This window comes from Poecilia latipinna, unplaced genomic scaffold (genome assembly GCF_001443285.1).
Source record: "Poecilia latipinna isolate Pla-1442-1.1 unplaced genomic scaffold, P_latipinna-1.0 Scaffold2278, whole genome shotgun sequence".
NCBI classification, from domain to species: domain Eukaryota; kingdom Metazoa; phylum Chordata; class Actinopteri; order Cyprinodontiformes; family Poeciliidae; genus Poecilia; species Poecilia latipinna.
Genome location: NW_015114894.1, coordinates 46,822 through 66,029, shown reverse-complemented (window position 1 = coordinate 66,029; position 19,208 = coordinate 46,822). Strand labels below are relative to the sequence as shown.

General features: G+C 38.1%; 1 protein-coding gene across 3 annotated transcripts in view; it reads left to right on the top strand.

The window, feature by feature from the left end:
- The window catches only part of cacna1ea (calcium channel, voltage-dependent, R type, alpha 1E subunit a), a 94,994-nt gene that overhangs the window by 28,981 nt on the left and 46,805 nt on the right, over window positions 1–19,208 (top strand). For all 3 annotated transcript variants that reach the window (XM_015018468.1, XM_015018469.1, XM_015018470.1), the window contains exons 3-4: window positions 7,628–7,733; window positions 7,839–7,978. In XM_015018468.1, coding sequence (XP_014873954.1) covers window positions 7,628–7,733; window positions 7,839–7,978 — 246 coding nt within the window. The remainder of the gene's footprint in view (window positions 1–7,627; window positions 7,734–7,838; window positions 7,979–19,208) is intronic.

Sequence of the window (19,208 nt, the reverse complement as noted above, 5' to 3'; positions counted from 1 at the left end):
GTTTGTTTGTTTGTTTGTTTTCTCAGCCTGGTGCAGTGACTTCCTGGTGTTTTGTTGTCATTGTTTTGCCAGGCAAACAGAAGGCTTTTAGATTAACCACACTGATCCAGATCCGCTCAGACGCTTACTTGCTTTGCACCACTGTCATGAATTTCACATTAACCTGGGACGTTTAATGACACATTTACAACACTCATCTTCCAGGACGAAATGATTATACAGCTGCAAGGATTTAGTAAAACTAGAATTTTTGATGTACAAATCTGAATTTAATGTGGAGTTCCTCTAAGTCAAACTGGATCAAAATGATACATATAAACAATTATACACTCCTTTGATAATTGGTTAAATATCTCATACAAGTTGTAGCTCAGCCACATGCTTCATGTAGCCATCAACAACATTATGGCATCATTTTGATTGAATATTTGCATCCCTTCTTTCTTCATTTTAATCAGTTTTTTTTTAACCCAAATGTTAATAAATATTGTATATCTTTGTGCATATTTCTAACTAAGTAGAAAAGACAAATTCTAGATGAAGTTTAAACTTGAGTACTCGTTTGCAAAACACACCAACACACCAATTAAATATGTACTTCTACAGCTGGTCATGGCTTTCATGCATACTACTAAGTGATGGACAAATGCAGAGAAATGCTGTAATAAAGACACTGCTGTTTTGTCCCGCTTTTTGTAATTACTGAGTAGCAAAACCTTCCTGACGGTAACAGATTAAAAGCAGGAGAAAAAAAAAGTATATATTTGATGCACAGGAACATTTTCTGGTTTTCTACTACGTTCCTTCCTATTGATGTGTATTAAGTTCCTCAAACTGATGCCCAGCAGATGGCTGACCTTATGTTTTTATTGTGTATTTTTGTGCTTGTTACACGATCAAACCAGCACAAAACTTTGAAATGAAACCTTTGCTGTCTCCTTTTCTGAATGACCTCTACTGGTTCCACTTTAATCCTGTTAAATAGAATCAGCCCATGATAAATGGGCTCAGTTGCAAACCCACAACCATCAGTGGGTTTGAGCTTCCCAGTGATGGTTGTCAGGCTTAGTATTTTTGTCTTAAATTAATTTAAATGTAATTAAATGTTTCTGACGTCTTCAGCTACACAATCCTGCCTTATAACCAAACTCATGACTATTTGGTACTGTGTACTTTCTGTACTTTGTGTTATTTTCTATCTATCAAATTGTGATAGTGACAGGTAAAAGGTTTAGGCTTTGCTGCTCTCAAAAATGTTTGTTTTTAACAGAAACAAAACAATAGATTTATAACAAGCTGAACAGAATAACAACGTGGTGTAAATATTCTTGTTTAAATTTTTAATATATATTTTTAAATTCATCATCTACTTCAGTAACGACCTGTTTGACTTTTACTGCCAAGGATGTAAGACACATTTGTTCGTAAGAATGTGTTTCTTCATAGCATCACATTGTAAAGAATAGTGGGTCATGTTCCTCTTACTGCTTCGATAGGACATTATGCTTTTTTTATTTTTTTATTTTTGCTACCGGAAAATGTTCCATATTTTTCTTGTTCAGTAGTTTACTTCTCTTTTGGTCATTTACACAGCTGACTGACAAACTCAGCAACAGGTGGAGGACGGTGGGCCTCACCGAGGCTTTAACCTTTTAACGGTTTTATTACCTCAAAGCTAGGAATTGGCACAAACATGCTATTTATCAGGGTATCCAATAGACATTTGTCTCAAGTGAGAGTCGTGCAAATCAAGAACGTACACTAGTAGTGAACAGGCTAGTGGTAGAGTGGGTTATCACACACACACTCTCTTATAATCTCTTATCTCTGCAGGACATCTGGTAAAGGTCAGCCTTGTGTTTGCAGCACAACTTGCAGCTGTCGCTTCACAGTAAGAGCCTCTTTTCTTCTCTGAGTGCTCAATTAACAGAGGATGATCAATTCAACGAACATCCAGAGACTCCCGTGATTGGCTGAGTGGTGTGGGTGAGCTCATACGATCACATGACACACTTCTAGATTTGTGTTTGAGTGCACCTTGTCACTGACGGCATCAGTGGTGGCTCACCGGAGCAAGGCGTGGTTACATTTGTGCATGCCTGAGTCTGACTCAAGCTTGGCTGCCTGAGGGCGTAGCAGCTGATGGAGGCTGACGGAGGCCTGGCAGGAAGAGCCAGGGCTTAATGAAGCACTCAGGCTCAGGTTAGACTTGCAGGCCTGCTGAGGACTGGCAGCTGCTCCTCCTGTCTGATCCCCACTGGGATCCCCTGCAGTGGGAAGTTTCCCATTGAGAAGGTGTACCTCTAAATAATTGATTGTTGGATTTAATAGTTTGGTTCATCATTAGTGCAAGCAGAAATTATGTGAGAGCTGATAAGGAGATATGGAGGTTTAAGCTTAAAGCAGTGCAACAGGGCAGCCACACTGGCCTTCAGTTGTACTTTCAGGACATTGTTCTCTTTGTTAAGCTTCATTGAGGATTAAAATTACACAGGTTAATATTGTAATAAAAATTCCATTAAGGTTGTACAGTCCATACATATTCCTCTAGAGTCTGCTTGAAGTTGAGACGGCTCATTAATTTTCCTCTAACTAAACTGCATCCTTGCATGGAAAATAAAAAGGGGCAATTAAGATGGAAATGACCCTGATGGACCCAGTGTTCCTTGTATCCTAAACTAATTTCTCTGTGAATGTCAAAACGATGATTTTTATTTATTTTTGTATTCTTCACTGATTTCCTTATGACCATTCAAAACAGTATAAAAGGTTCAAACTTGAGAAACTAAATAAGTTTCCATAATCATCCCATGACTAAGCTCTGAAAGTCTGGCTTAAATCTGGGTTTTTGCTCATGGATTTTATATTTATGTTTTTGCTTTAAGGATGATTCGGGTTTGGGTTTTAATTAGATTTTATGTTTGTTTGGATGCTTTTAGTTTCTGCATAGGAATAATTGCCACACACAATATGATTTAAAAAGGACAATTTAATACTTATCATTAACTTGATATTAGAAAAATCGATTGATGTATACTAGATGGTGCGAGTAACTTATGGCTGCTTACATTCATATTGGTAAGAGATGTAGAGAAGGTTGAAGAGGATGAGGCAGATGTGAAAAACAGGCAATAACAAGACATCTGTTGTAGTTGCAGCAGCAGTAGTTACACCACAGCACTTTGCCAGAAAGTGGCTTAAACTGTTTTATATTTGTTGCAGGTTTTGTTGTTTTGTTTTTTGGTTGTGAGAGTGCTGCATTGGCAAACAGCCAGTCTGTTTCACTGCTAAGGTTCTTTCATGATAAAACAGTGCAGTGTGACTCAGCGAGAGTTTAAGTCTTTGGTTTCTGCTCATGTATCTTGTTCCTTATCCATTAATAATCAAAATCTCCCCTTGGTTGTTTTAAGCTCCCTGTTGTTACCGTCGTTCCTATGAACTGCTGTCTTTAAACCAGCTCACCTAACAAGTGCTTGTTTGACCCTACCTCCGGTGAACATTGCTGAACTATTAACACAAATAGAACGCTTCTGCAACTCTAGTGCATTTATGACCGGTTGTCTGCTGGGGGCAGCAGCAAATAATTTTCTCTAAATTCTGATGTTTCAAAATGTACATCCATCCATTTTCTGAACACCCTTGTCCCTCAGTGGGGTCGGGAGGGGTGCTGGTGCCTATCTCCAGCTAACGTTCCGGGCGAGAGGCGGGGTACATCCTGGACAGGTTGCCAGTCTGTCGCAGGGCAACACAGACACAACCATGTGCACACACACCTAGGGGCAATTTAGACAGACCAATTAACCTAACAGTCATGTTTTTTGGACTGTGGGAGGAAACCGGAGTACCCGGAGAAAACCCACGCATGCACAGGGAGAACATGCAAACTCCATGCAGAAAGACCGGGGCCGGGAATCGAACCCAGAACCTTCTTGCTGCACGGCAACAGCTCTACCAACTGCGCCACTGTGCAGCCTCAAAACGTACAGTTTAAGTAAATTGTGCTTTTCTTGTTTGGAGAATAATGATACAGTGTAATCTTCCTTAAAATTGATGGAGGCCAGAGAGCAACTGCAAAGGGAGAAAAGACAGTCCCACAACCAGCATAAGCAGCCCAAATGCTGATCTGATTGTGTTGTGGAAAGATTTTCAACAAGCTCTTCATTGCAAGAAAACAGACGTTCCTTCCTTTGATAGAAATATTTTTTTTGTGACAATCAGGATGCAGACAAAGCTTTAGCACAGCTCTTCTGCCGAGTCTGACATTTTAATGTTATATTTATATTTATTCCACAAGCGTTTAACCATTTCGATTCAAATTTAAGCTTTGCTCTTTTTTTTTTTTTTTTTTTAGAACAATTTCCCTAGGAATTCAGATTACAAGGCTTTTCTTCTGTACATATTTATTCAGTGCTGGCTCCAGCTCATACTCCCGACACATGGCTCAGATCATTTACGGATTTCCAATAAACCAGGCTCAGATGCCTTTGCTTCATTTTGATTTTCACCTCGGCGTAACAACAATAATCACTGGGGTTTGGATCCAGTCTGTGTTTGAGCATTTTCACAGATGCACAGGGCATCACACTCCGGTCTCTGCGTCTATTTTTACACGCATGTTTGAGGAGTCGAGGCAGAGCGCCAGCGTCACTGTGACTCAGAAAGCTCACGAGACGCCTCGCTCCTGAAGCTGGTAGACGAATCACGACAAATATTGCACGTCAGCTGACACCCGGAGCAGCAAGGAGGTCTGATGAGATACTTGTTAAGTTTGTAACTGGGAGTAAAGTTTTTTTTTGTTTGTTTTTTTTTTTTTTTAAGGAGTAGTGAGAGTGAAAAAAGTAGAGAGGAGAAATGAAAGCATCAGCTGTATTTCTATCTGATGTCACAAGTAAGTCACTTCTGTATGTAAAGGAAATTGTAAATGTTTTACTATGATAAAACATTAAGTGGATAACAATTAGGTTAAATGACTTATCTGCTTTCTATGTAAAGAACCGACAAAGTATTTTCAGTAAATATTTAAATGATCCTCAACATTACAGGGCTATTTTAGGAAAGACTTTCCAGATGGACAAGCAGTGAAATTGTTGAGGGTGAAACTGGAAACTTCCCATAGTTACTGAAAATGCAGGGAAGATAGGAAGCAAGTCAGATAGGAGCACTAAGAATAGCCAACCAAAAATAAGTCAGACGTTTCCCCCCAGGAGCTGCAGAAAAGGCAAAGAAAAATCACAAAACCATAACATGTAGAATTTCTCAACAAAGGTTGAAAAAAATGTCTGATAGGTTATTAAGTCCAATCTGATAACATACATGTATTCTCAAGTTAACAATCACTTAGTTTGATGAGAGTAAGAAAAATATATGCAGATTTGATCCAAAATATAAATATATAAACATAAAAAGTAGACCTCTGAAATCATTATATTATTACAATAAAACTTTAAATGATTTCCCCCACAAGTAATGAGCAGTTTCTGGCATTTTATACATAAAAACAGATGATTACAATGCATTTTATTTCTCATGTCCAGAGCATAATGATAAAGTAAAGTTTCTTGCAAACCGAGTGGAAAGTGGTGCAGCACCCATCACATTTCCTGTAGAGGTGGGCGTTATAACACCATTAGATCATGAATGTTTAGAACAGGCTGACAATTCTTGTTCAGACGCATCAGTTCGGTTTGTCTTTGAACTTCGTGAACTACTTTTTGTGTGTTAATACTGTAGTAGTTACTTGTTTCAATACTTTTCTGTGGAAGTAGAATAGCATTTAGCTTGTATTAATGTGCAAAAATTCAACAAAAAGCTGAAGTATCATCCCGTCTCGTGGTATGGAGGTGTAGTGGTATGGAAACGGTCAAAAACAAAAACACAGTGCGCTCTTTCTTGTAGATGGACATGTTGCTGATGAGACAAATCCTGTTTTTTAAGTTATAAAAATTAGCAGGAAAGCAGCAGTGTTGATATTTTTGTGCAGATCTCAGCTGTGCCTTGATAGTGTCTTTACTTCCCAGCCTTAAAAAGTTCAAGCCCTGTCAGCCGACTTCCTCCCCCAAAAATTGGTTATAAATCTTCTCCTCTTTGACAAGTTGTCTACTTATTCTTTATTTCCTTCACAATAATAATAATAATAATAATAAAAACACCTCTGCATTGCTCATTTGGATTTAGCCAAAATAAGCAACAACAAATAAATAAATAAAAAATAAGGGGTGTAATTGAAATCCTTTAATTGTTCTACCTTGGAAAGAGTAATTTGTTTATTCAGTAGTGACTGTCATTTATTTCTCACCAATTCTTTGCTGATACTTATGATATTTAGTCCGATGCATGGTGTCAAAGTCTAGCTTCAGTGTGTCAGCACATGAGATACCTCCACAGGCACGCTTCAGCTGCCCAGTAACAGTTTTGTAATGCTGACTTTCAGTGGCTGGAAGAGGATGCTGTTGCTTGGATACCCTCCTCCCCTGTCTTTCCATCTTCATTTCCTCACTTTCCTTTCCCTTCCTTATGTTGTTGCATTGGAGCGAGTATCAAATTTAAAAGGCTTCTTAAAATGAACATCTGTAGCAAAATAATCAAACTACCTTTCATGTGAGAATTCATACAGCAGCAGGTCACTGGGACTCTTTTCACACTTATTTTCTTGTTTCTGTTGTTTACTGCTGTTTTGTTCTCCCAGCAGCCAATCTGAAGTGCAACCCTGTTTTATCTCACGGCCCCTATAGGCTTGTAGGAGTATTTTGTTTGCTCTTTTTATTTAACTTCTCATCACTCATTTGTTCCTGAGTGACCCTGCTGGATAAAACTGCCAACACAACATCGATCTGTCCAGCTCCACTCGCCTCCTCCTCGCCGCGCTGTTTCACAAGCATCTTACTCTCTGTATAACATAATCTTCTCCTTCGGTGATCAGCTTACTCCTCTTGTTTATCACTTCCTCTTGGTGCATTCTTCTCTGTGCTCTGTTCTTCTTTCTTTAAGCTGCCTTCTGCACGTAACCAGGTGAGAGGAAACTACCCACACAAAGCATTAGATAAAGAACAGCCAGATTTTAACCAGCAACCCGCACAGCTCTCACAATAGATGCAATGTGCCATTTATAGTAGGACTGACCCTGTTTATACAATCATATCTCAGGGCCTCTCTCTCATTTTTGTGTATTTCTGCATATTTTTGTGCTACAGCTGATCCCATATAAGGTACAGGCTGTTTATTAGTGGCTCCTCTCAGTCCCAAAATGTATAAATCAGCAGGTTGATTATGTTTGATTACTTTATGGTGTGGGTTTTATATTGCTAAATTATCTTTTTGTTAATTGAGTTGAAGAAGGGAGCTGTGTTTGTACTGATGGGCTCTAATTCACTGGTGTCAAACTATGTCTGCAGAACTTTATTGGTGTTAATTCAGCCGATAGATTTGGCTGAGTTAGACCAGGGATAAGTCAGAAGATATCGGCTCTAGGACTGTAGTTTAAAACCCCTCCTCTTTTAGATACAAATTTGTAACTAAAAAAAAATAATAATCACCTCTATTTCTGTTTTTGTCAGTCTGTGTGTTACTTTACTATAAATGAATTTTGTCACCATCCACAACGCTGAGCTCCTTAACTTCAGTCTTTCACTCCTTTCGAGTACATGATCCTCGCTACCATCATTGCCAACTGCATCGTCTTGGCCCTGGAGCAGCACCTCCCTGGTGAGGACAAAACCCCCATGTCCAAGAGACTGGTGAGACACTCAGACATGAAAACTAAAACACAGACAGAAATCACAAGTGTGCTGCTTTCGCATTTGAGTCCTTTATGCGTGTCCGACTTTGTTTCACACCAACAGGAGAAGACGGAGCCCTACTTCATAGGGATGTTCTGTTTTGAGGCTGGGATAAAGATCATCGCTCTGGGCTTTGTGTTTCATAAAGGGTCCTACCTCAGGAACGGCTGGAACGTCATGGATTTTATTGTCGTCCTCAGCGGGTGAGTCCATCATCATCATCATCATGCTCGTACAAATGTGTGGTCGATGAGATGGGATTAGCATTTTGAACCGAACTGAATAATTGTTCTGAGAGATGTTATGAACGAATAGAACAACTCATTCTTTGACTTTTATTTAATTGCCTGTCGTTGTAAGGTTTAGCATCAACTTACCTACTCCTAGGTTTCCTGCATGTATTTGTTGATCTGAAACATTTGAATCCACTTCGGTCATAGTTTTAAGCAAACTTTGTGGCATTCATCCAATCTTTCGACGCTCTCACGGAGCTGAATTCATTAAATTTTATTCTGTCAGTAAACTCTGTTGAAGGTTTGTTTAGTTTAAGATCAGGGCCAAAAGCGGTGCAGTGAGTGCTTCACTGTAAGAAGGGTACGAGTACAAAGAAGGTGATTGTGACATAACAAAGTAGACTTTCATAAAAACTTCATCAGTGTGCCAGCGCCATGACATAAAACAATAGATGATTAAAGACAAACAACACAATGAGGATTATTTATTTGTGTGTAACTGAGAAACAAACTTTGTTTGTCATGATATTTGGGTTTTTGCTTTCTTTTGTCTTGGTGTTTGGATAATTTTTTAGTGTTTATTAATGTTCTCTATGTTTTACTGTACCAGTTCATTTATTTGCGTTTAGTTTCTTAGTCTGTTCCTTGTACATTTGAACTTCATTCTCTTAAATTATTGTCAGACCTTTTACTTTGTTCTGGATGCCTTGGAGTCTGACTTGAACTCCCTCTGTGTTAATTCATCTCCTCCCTCAGGTTCCCCGCTGTCTCTTTGTCATAGCTGTACCACATTTCCTCTGATTGGTTAGTTTGTCAATTCCCACACCTGCCTCTGTATTTAAGCTCCTGGGTTTTTGTTGTTCTGCCCCGTTGCCTGTTTCTTGTTCCAAGTTAAAAAAGATTTTTATTAAGAATTCCAAAATACCTTTTTAAAGACGTTTGTGATCTGTTATGGTTTCATTCTCTCTTAGCAGAGTTCAGCAGTCCAGCTACAAGTGCTTACCTTTAACAGGCTGCTCTCTTACAGGACATTTTACGTCTCTCACTTTGTTAGCAGCGCTACGTGTGTCACCAGTGGAGCAGAAAGTGGAAATGTGTTTGACTCCGAGAGGACTCGCTCGATGAGAGAACAAATCACATGTCTCTCTTTCTCTCTCTCTCTGTTTCTCACGTACGCGCTGCCGTACACATGCACAGATGAAATATTAATCAGTTCACGGCTCATAAGTACAACAGAAGGCAGAAAAGGTTCTTAGTGAGTTCTACATGATTTTGGCTCTTTAATTATTGAAGAGTCGAGCTAGGCCTTCTTAATGACGCTCCGCTCACTGCTGGGTGGAGAAGGGATATTAGGAGTTTAGAAAAAAACGACGAGAAAACGATGGCTCAGGGTTCCTGAAGATCAGCTGATGCTGTTGTCACACATGCTGATGAGGACAGTCAACCCCAGACTAAATTAGCAGCTTAATTAAAAAAACAGGTGCATGCTAATGCATTTCTAATATCACCGGCCCGAATGAGAACCAGGAAGAGGAAGAGAAACAACTTTTTCATTCATTCTTTATTTCCATTTGATGACTGGGAATGGGGTTGTATTTTGTGGTTCCTTGAAAGATCATCCAGTGGTCACTTTTCAGTTTCCCCAATTTTTATTTTTTTTTTATTTGTTAATTGATGTCACAACAAAAGACATGATCTCAAAAACAATGAGCTCCCGAACTTGTCTGTTCCTCTCTCATCCGTTCATGATCTGAATTTTAACAACCAATTTTGAATTAGGCAGTAGACGTGCTTGATCTGAATAACACAGCCTTCCAGGTTTCTTCTTAATAATATTCAGCATGATGAAGTGAGCTCCTGATTGCTTTCTAAATTATCATTTTGGCCTCAGTAGGGATAGATGAATGCAGACGGTCCATCTCTTTCTATCTCCCACGCTTAGTTCATTCAACATTGACGCACATGGAAACATTACCTCACCTATAGGCCATCATTCAAGGTTTAATTTTATTAGAGAATGACTTGTTAGATTAGATGAGAAGCGTTGATAGTATTAGATACATGATCAGAGCTGTTGATCACTTAGTAATGGGGAAACCTTGACCAGCCTCCCACACATCAAATGAACTTCTCTCAATGTGGAAGAACTTCACTTTGGCATGTTTATTTTTGTATTTTATTGATTATAAAACAATGCAATCAAGTTTAAAAAGTCTTGTTCCTAATGCTGAAATCTGATTTTTTAAAAATTTTATTTATTATTATTATTATTATTCTAGATTCAGTTTTCCAATATTCAGTTTTACATTTTACAAAATAAATTTCTGATTTAAATTTTTAGAGAAGTTTCTTATTTTTTTAAATATGTGTTTCTGCTGAAATCATCTGGGAATTATTGCAGCTATGAGACGTATATAAAAATAGTTACTGTGAGCTGAATTCGGCCTCACATTCAAAAAAGTTGTTTTTGTTTGTTTTCCACATAGACATGCAGATCCTCCCAATGCCTCTAACCATTCAAAAATATTGATCTTGGATTAATTAGCTGCTGTACATTTCCATAAGTTGTGATTGTTTGAGAAAGCGTGGTTGTTTTTTCTCATTTTTCTTTTGTTTTAATGAAAAAAAAAAATCCACTTGTCCAGACTGTACCACCTTGACACTAGAAAAAAAGTGCTATGAATGCAGTAATAAAAGTTACAAAATAAAACATTGAGACATGTTTTTGTGTAGCCACAATTTGTGAGCAATAACTTAAAACTGGTGGATTCAGGTTGCTCTCCTCACTTGTTTTTGCCCCCCACCCACCACCCCTTCCTGTTGTGTTGCAAATAATTACAAAACTCACTCAGAAGTGCCACTTTAAAATTCATTGGCCTTTCTGTTTATTAAAATCTAATGCAATACAACAACGCTCCAGGTGCTCATCTGGAAATCCTTTAAAGCTTTTTATTCACACAAGCGGGAAGCCTAATTTAACAGTTGTGTTGAAATCTTTGCCTGTGGAGGCTTTACTCAACTGTTAGCTCAGATTACAAAAGCCTGCAAACCTTTCCTCGGTGAATACCCCTAACTCACCCCACATCATGAGCGAACGTGTGTAATTATGGGAAGCGTTTGGTTACTGTGTCAACGCTGGAGGCCGTGATTACCTCAGCAAGCTTCCTCAGTGTTTCAAGATGGCCTTAGAGAGCGAGTGGGAGGGAGATGTGAAAAACCAGATGGCGCTTCCTCAAAGGCTGTTTTCGTGTAGCCGAGCACCGTAGAGTGATGACGGGTTTCCTCAGGTCGCCGGCCCGTTACCCCCGCTAAAGAGTCAAGCTGTGAGGCGGAGTCGGAACAGAGAATCAAGCAGGTGATGAAGCAGAGCAGGAGAGAAACTGGCTCAAGAGCAACGTGTTATGACGGCAATTGTTGTGAAAAAGAAACAAAAGGAAAGGATGTAGTAGGAGGAAATGAGAAGGACGCCTCAGTGCGTAATCGTGTGTCTTAATTGGCACCCTGGCAGTTTCACTCGCTGGCAAGCCCTCCATTAGACTGGCAACATTAGACGCAGGGCAAAGCCCACTGAGGCTTTGTGTCACCGTAAAGTGCCAGACACTCGGGCAAAGAGTCGGTGCAAAGGGAGTTGATGAGATCAACGAAGCCAAGACTTGTGTTTCTGCCGCTTGCTGTGGCTGTTGACAACATTTTAATGAGGGAAAACGAGACACCCTTCATAGTAGTTTGCTGCATGTTGGAGACATGATGACTAAATTCATGGCTCGTCTTGTACTAAGCATATTTTCTTGTATGTTTTTGTTTGATGATTTAATTATTTGTAACTTCAGTAGCAGAGTGAATGGGTTAGGTTTAGATCAGAGCTTTTATTTTCTGCCTCTGCAGAATAAAAGCCTCTCCACAGCATGATGCTGCCACTGCTGTTATTCACAAAAGGGATCGATTGGACAACATGTGGCGATAGATTTCCAATACATGCAACATTTTGCATAACCTACAAGATCTCATCTAACCAGAGCATGTTCTTCCACATATTTGCTTCTTCTTCAATATGAATTATTTTGACTTTATTTCAGTGCTTTTCTTCCTGACACTCTTCCATAAACAGAAGATTTCTGGAGTGCAAGACTAAGATATTCTCACCTCTTAATTGTGTTTATTTCAGATTTATTTGAGCAGAGACAAGACACAGAAGAGTGTTACATTTAAAAGGAGATGTTGCCCTGTCAATAGGATCTCTGGCTTTTAGAAATTGATAGAAGTGTATTTAAAACTGTAAAATAACACTCCAGTCACATGTTGGGTTTATTCTTTGTTAGTTTGGATTTATGTCCCATTAAGTAACAGAGACAAGAAGGCTTTATCTTTAGACCTTCTAGATGTTTTGTATTAATTAAAACTCATTCTGCGTTGTGATGAGTTCAGTGCTGCTGTCATCAGGCTTTATTCTGTAGTTACAGTTTAACATTGCAGACCGGAAGCCAAAGTCAACACAAGGAGCTTCATATCAATCACAGCATCTGCAGCACTAGTCAGCAGGACATAATAACATTATATCAGAGCCATAATATAGTTTTCTTTCAGAGTTTCTTGCAGTAATCAAATTATTTCTTATAATTGTCCATATATTCCCTGCTTTCTGTGGTTCTTCATTGTCTTTTCATGTTTTCATTAAACCAAAAGATCCACAGCCCACTAATATATTATGATCATAAAGCAAGGAGAAGTCTACAACTGAGAAAATGTATTATTGTAAAACTGGGCAAATTACACAGCACAATACACAATAGAGCAGCAAACTGAGATTTTGCACTATAAACGTAAAGATAAAAGTATATCAATCACATATTTTTAAAGCTGCATATTTTCTTGCTGCCACTTTAAACTCAGTTTAAACTTTTACATCAGGGGTGTCAAACTCATTCCCGTTCTGGCATGTATTGATAAAACCTGTTCACAAACGTGATAAAATCTCATTCAGTTCTTAAAATTAAATAATAATATTGAACATGTTTTCAGTCCCTGCAGGATTTCTTGATCCTTTTTGGGGGGGTTTTTTGCAATAAAAATCAAAGTGTTTGTGGCACTAATTTGGAAATATTTGCAATATTTGCTATTTATGACGGTAACTGCGACTTTTCTGTTAATCACTATGTAGATAATTTACAACAATCTGACATCAGTTAAGGTTGAAGCAGCTCTTTAGTACAAGTAAGAGAGTTTTTGACAAAAATCTGATTTGTTGATTTTGTGTGAATTTCTACTATAATTCTCAACAAACTGGAGGGACTGATTGGTAAAATTTGGCAGTAAACAGATAAAGTTGATCAATTATTTATGCACACTTGGTGTTTAGTCTGGAATCTAGAGGGCCACATAAAAAGCTACGACGGGCCGGATTTGGCCCACAGGCCTGGAGTCTGACATGTGATTTACATTATTTTCCATCCTTTCTCTTCAGAGTGATTACAACATCTTTTAATATCTTTTGATGCGTTGGACCTGAGTCCAAAAACTGAACGTGACAAAGCTGTATTTGGTGTTTCGCATATATTCTTCTGAGTCATGTGAACAAACCAAATGTGCTACCACTCTCTTACAGCCAGCTACACCTTATGTCTGTTTGGCATTCATGCACCTGTTAGTAGTAACCAAATCAGCCTCTCTCACACTCGCACACACACCCACACACACCCACACACACGCACACACAGAGACACACAGAGACATTCAGACAGATGCACCCTCTCCGGTCTTTTTTCCCATCTGCTGTCTGATGGATTGATGAGATCAGACACAGCAGGAGTGGATCTGTCCCTTCGAGCTGCTGCTGTGGTGACTGAGGACCCAGCCTCAGGTCAGGCTGTCACAGGCTCCAGTTCTCCTGCATCTCTGGTTAACGTCTCTGCAATTAGTTTGGATCAGGAAAGAATTTTTTTTTTTTCTGATGATTTGCCAGGGGAAAATGTACCTGCAGCTTGTGCGCTGTGTTTAGCTAAATCAAACAAATAGAAGAATGGTTCGAGGGCTGTTGTTTTCTGTCATATCTCTTTATCACAAGTTAAGCAAAGTTGAATGTAGGCTCTGCGTTGCAACAGTGTGCATTTCTCTTCAACATGTCCACATTAATAAAAAAAAAAAAATAAACATCAGGGTAATTAATTGGGATTTTATGTCAGAGCAGTAAAAGCAGTGCATAATGGAAGTGCAAAGAAAACTATAGACAGTTTCTAACATCTTTTACAAATAGCCTCTGATAACATTAGATACAATCTAGTGTAACAGACTGACTTTAAAGGTAAGTAGATCAGCATGCAACCTAACCTCAGTATAAATCCAGCTGTGCGGTGAAAGTTTCATGCTTTGTGGATTATTTTCTTAAGTAGCTACAAGGAAGCTGGTCAGACTTGATGGGAAGTTGAATGAACTGAAAATTAGTCAAACTTGGAAGAAAACCCTTCTGGGGGTTTGAGGAAGACTAAAAGAGCATCTTGAGCTACATGAGAACTGTTTAGATCAAAACATTTCAATGCTAAAGTGGCCTAGTTAAAGTCTAGACAGGACTACAATAAACAATCTGAAGCAAGGTCAGATTTAATAATTTATGTTTTAATTTGGAAACTGTGCATCATCTCACTTAAGCATGCAGTACACTGAAAAAAAAGAAAATTAATTAAGTTTATCCAACGTAATTTATTAAATTGATTTAACTTGACAAATTTAAGTCAGTTTTACTCATAAAGGACTAATAAAGGATCTCTTCTTTTAAAGTTGTCTTTTTGGCTCAGGCAGCCTCAAGCTTGCTTCATGACGTTAGACGTTGGATACAAACGCGGCGTTGAACTTAATCGTTTCAAGAAAAGTCAAAGTAAAAGGTTAAAAATGTGTAACTTTCAAGTTAATTCAACACAAAAAAGTGAGTTGTCATCACTAAACCAAAATAATTAAGTGAGATTAATGTAAATGGGTCCATAACTTGAACTAAACTGCACTTTTTAGAGTGTACTTTTGTAGAGGTACTACTATATTTTAGGGGTTCATATGACCACCATGAGTAAAAAGCATGTTCAAATGTATTTAATCAGATTGAGATCTTCTGGTTAAGTGATGCATTTTAACTGTGATCTTAAATCCAGACACTGAAAGATTATCATACGGATGAAAATCCGCTCCTCTGCGTCCCTGAACCTCCGCTTCTCCCCTCGTCTGTCTCTCTCCACTTGTAGTTGTTGTAAAAAGACATCCTGCGATACAAAGAGTGTTTAGAGGGCCTTTTATGCAGGCTGATTAGAAAAGATGAGGTGATATGCTGAGATCAAAGTGGCCCTACTGCTTGCTGGGTCTCTCGTCAATTTAAATTCCTTTTACTAGCAAAAGTAACCAGCTCTGAGGGAAGGTGATAGATATTTCTCAATTATGACTTTTCAATTTGTCTGCAAATTCAGTCTGAGATGAACAGTGCCTTTGTGGGAATTGAATTAATGCTTGAAGTTTATTAGTATTCAGTCTGAATCGACTGAGGTGAAACATGTAATGAGCAAAATTCAGGGGCAGCACAATATTCCCTAGAACCGATTTATTGTTGCTGCGTTTCAGCCGCGACTCAGTGAAATAACAGTTTAGAGACGGAGATTGAGTCGAAGCAGGTTGTCTGTACACTCTTCACACCATAAATGAGTGATGAAGACCTTGTTAAGTTCCTATGGCAACTGTTATATAATGTGTGACATTGTAATTTCTGATGCAATATTAGGTTCTTAATATAGGCAATAAATTATGTTTACAGTAAATGTCTGATCAAAAGTAAACATTTAAAGATGAATGCATCCATAAATAGGTCAGTTTCATGGCTACATCAATAATTCACAACAGGTTTTTCTCATACAATTTCATGTTTATGTTAGGAGCCTGAATTGTTTTTGAGGTTCTTTTTAGTTGTTTTTTTTTTTTGTTAGATCAGTCTTGTTTGTGTTTTACTTTAGTTCAACCCTTACTTAGTGATTGTAGTTTGTTTATTTCTTGTGCTTAGTTGTTTTTTTTTACTCTAGTTTAATTATGTTTTTTAGGTCTAGAAACTCTTTAGATTTATTTCCTAGTCCCCTGTGTCCACTCCCTCACCCCCTGTGCCACTTTCTCTCTCCTCATCCTGCCTTCTGATTTCTCGCCTCACACCCGCAACCCGTTTCTAATCAGCCATTTGTTCTTTGTTCAGTAATCAACCTCCCCAGTATATATTCAACTCATTCTCGGTCAGTCCTTGCTGGTTCCTCCCATCTAATCCTGTTAGCTCCCTGTTGATTCCCTGCAGTTTTTGCTACTGGATTTCTCTTTTTTGTTCTACTCTGGCTCCTTGTGTTCCCTGTGGTTTTTTGTAAAAAAAAAAAAAAAAACATTTTTCATTTTTGTCATCAAACAGTTAACATCATCCACGCTTCCAGCTCCAGTCTCCATTTTGATCCTTCCAGAAGAAACTCATGACAGATTGTTGAAGAAACTGTCATGAATTTCCTCATGACAGGTTTAGAAATGGCAGAATATTGTTTTAAAAATATATGTTCAGATCTTGTTCAATTAAAAATACAGAATATTTTCCTAATACCTTCTTTAAACCTCTCTTAACATGCATGTCTGGACATATTCCACCCTTTCTCTGTAAAATGGCCCCTTCACTATTGATGTGAACTTGCTCATTTCCAGCAGGGAGCTTCTAATTTAATCCAGAATCTTTTTCATATTTCAAATTGAGTGAGCTCGAAGACTAAATGTGCAATTGTGTCAATTAGATTGCAGTTAAGGTCTCTATGTTGGTGTAGCTAACTCTGTTGCCATACAGCCAAAGGAGGTCATTTGTGCATTGTGTTTGCATGTTTTCCACATGCAGGACTGTGCTCCCTCTCTCTAAAAACATACATGTCAAGTTCACTGGTCTCTCTAAAGTATCCTGAGCTGTAAATCTTTGCATTGCTTGTGTCTGTTTGCCTCTGTGTGGACCCATGATGGACTGTAACCTCCCTTTATTCCACTGAGTTTTTGTTTTTACATATAGTTGCATCTTTTTGGAAGTGGAAGCAGTTTTATTCCTTGAGCTGTTCAGCAAAAGTCACTTTAAAGAAACAAATAATGCTCTTGATTGATAAAATTACCATAACAGCCTAAGTCTGATGTCCCTTTTTGCATCTGCTAAAGGAAAAGACGCTTGAGTGTTTTTGGGAGTGTATATTGTATGAATAAGTAGTTGAGTCAAAGCATTGGGGACAGATGCTCTGAAGGTTGCAGGTAGTTTGAAACAGTTTCAGTGTTCTGCTCTTTAAAGTCAAGGTCGAAAGCAGAAAATGTTGGAAAACCTAAAGCAAACAACAGATTTTATAGTATGATCATGTTTCAAGGTAGCTTTTGTAAAACAACTGAGGCTTTCTGCTTTGAATGGTAAGCCTGTTAGGATGAGCCCTTTTCATATCTGTGTTGAATTGAGATTTCTGATTTAATGTTTATTATCAGGTTTTATAAATCCAGTGTTGTTGACCTTCGTATTTAATCTGGCAAATGATTTTTTTTCCTGATTTCGATGTTTTGTACCTCAGGGCCATTGCAGCTCCGTCTTAGTCAAGAAAATATTTTTCAGGATTTTTTGTGAAAATGATAGAGAAGATGATTGAAGAAGTAAAAGACTGCTGCTGGTAACAGATCATAGAAAACCCCATAATGTATCCATTGTGCAAAAGCAAGCTCAGTACACCGGTTACACAATAAGTGCTGTCACCAATAGTTTCACATATTTTGATATTTATTGATTCTAAGTATGGATAATCAAAAAGCATGTTATTTATATATGAAGGTGTCACTGTTTATTGTTTTTGATAAATCACAGCTGTTCTCATAACACAAACAGGTGGCTCTGACACTCGGCTGATAACCAGTTTATGGAAAACATGCTCAAATCTACGCCTGTTGTTTTAATGCACAGCATGATTTGATTGTATGCAACACGCTGAATATCAATGTAGATGTGTGTGCACAAATGGAGAGCGGGAGAGAATAAGAATATGGATCAGGGGGAGTTAAAAAAGGACAGAGTACACTGTGGGAGGCAGAGAAGCTTATATTAACTAAATCGACCAGAGCAGTGCTGTAGGAGGTTCCTCCACACAGTTCCTTATTATGTCAAGACAATCAGCAACGCACACACACACACACACACACACACACACACACACACACACACACACACACACACACACACACACACAACATATACTCGGATGCTTGCACTATTATTGCTTGACTCAACAATAAATATGTTCTCTAAAAATATTTAAACCTGCAACAGAACAACAAACATGGAATCTACTGCCTAAATGAGAAGATGTCTCCTTTCTTGGCCTTTACTAAGTGTGAAGAAAAAGAATAACCAGACAGAGCCAGGAGTCATGATGGACAGATGTTCTTAGAACTGGATCAATGTTCTGTTTGGTGTGTTGAGAGCCGAATAGAGTAACGAAACATCAACAGAACAAAACATGAAATCGACTCCAAACTAAGAAGAGAAACTCATAGACAGAAAGACAAATGGAAACTTAACTAGATAACAGAATAAGCACAAAGCCCAACAAACCATGACACTAGTTCCTTAACATGTTATGACATTTTATTTACTGGCATACTGGAAAATATACCAGTAAATACCTCATAAAAAACATGGGGCTGGTGAAGCCTTTTGCAGTGGTTTACGTCATCTTTTATTATCAGGTGCAAATAAATAAAATGAATTTATCCTTTTACAGCACAATTTCACTTTCTAAAGATATCATGTCATATATAATAAAGCTGACTGACAGCAGCCAATGCATAAATGACTAATAACTTTAAGTACACCTGAATTTTTCCAGCAAGGGACAAGATGGGATTTTTAATTTTTTATTTTTTATTTTTTTGCATTCTTTGGTTTGATTCTTTGTTTGGTGGAAGAAACAAAAATTTATGTTGCTAAATATTGCATGAATAATTAACCTCGGCCTTTGATATGAATGTGTGATTTGGGAAACAATTATACTTTAAAAGTGTCAAATCTTATCACCCTTTGGATTGTTTGTACTAATTAAAGGACTACTGAGCAGTTTTAACAGATGAAGCTGTTTTGTATTTTAAGACTGACACAAGATGTTCAGATATCTTGTGCTTTCTTTTCTTTTAACCTTTCCTT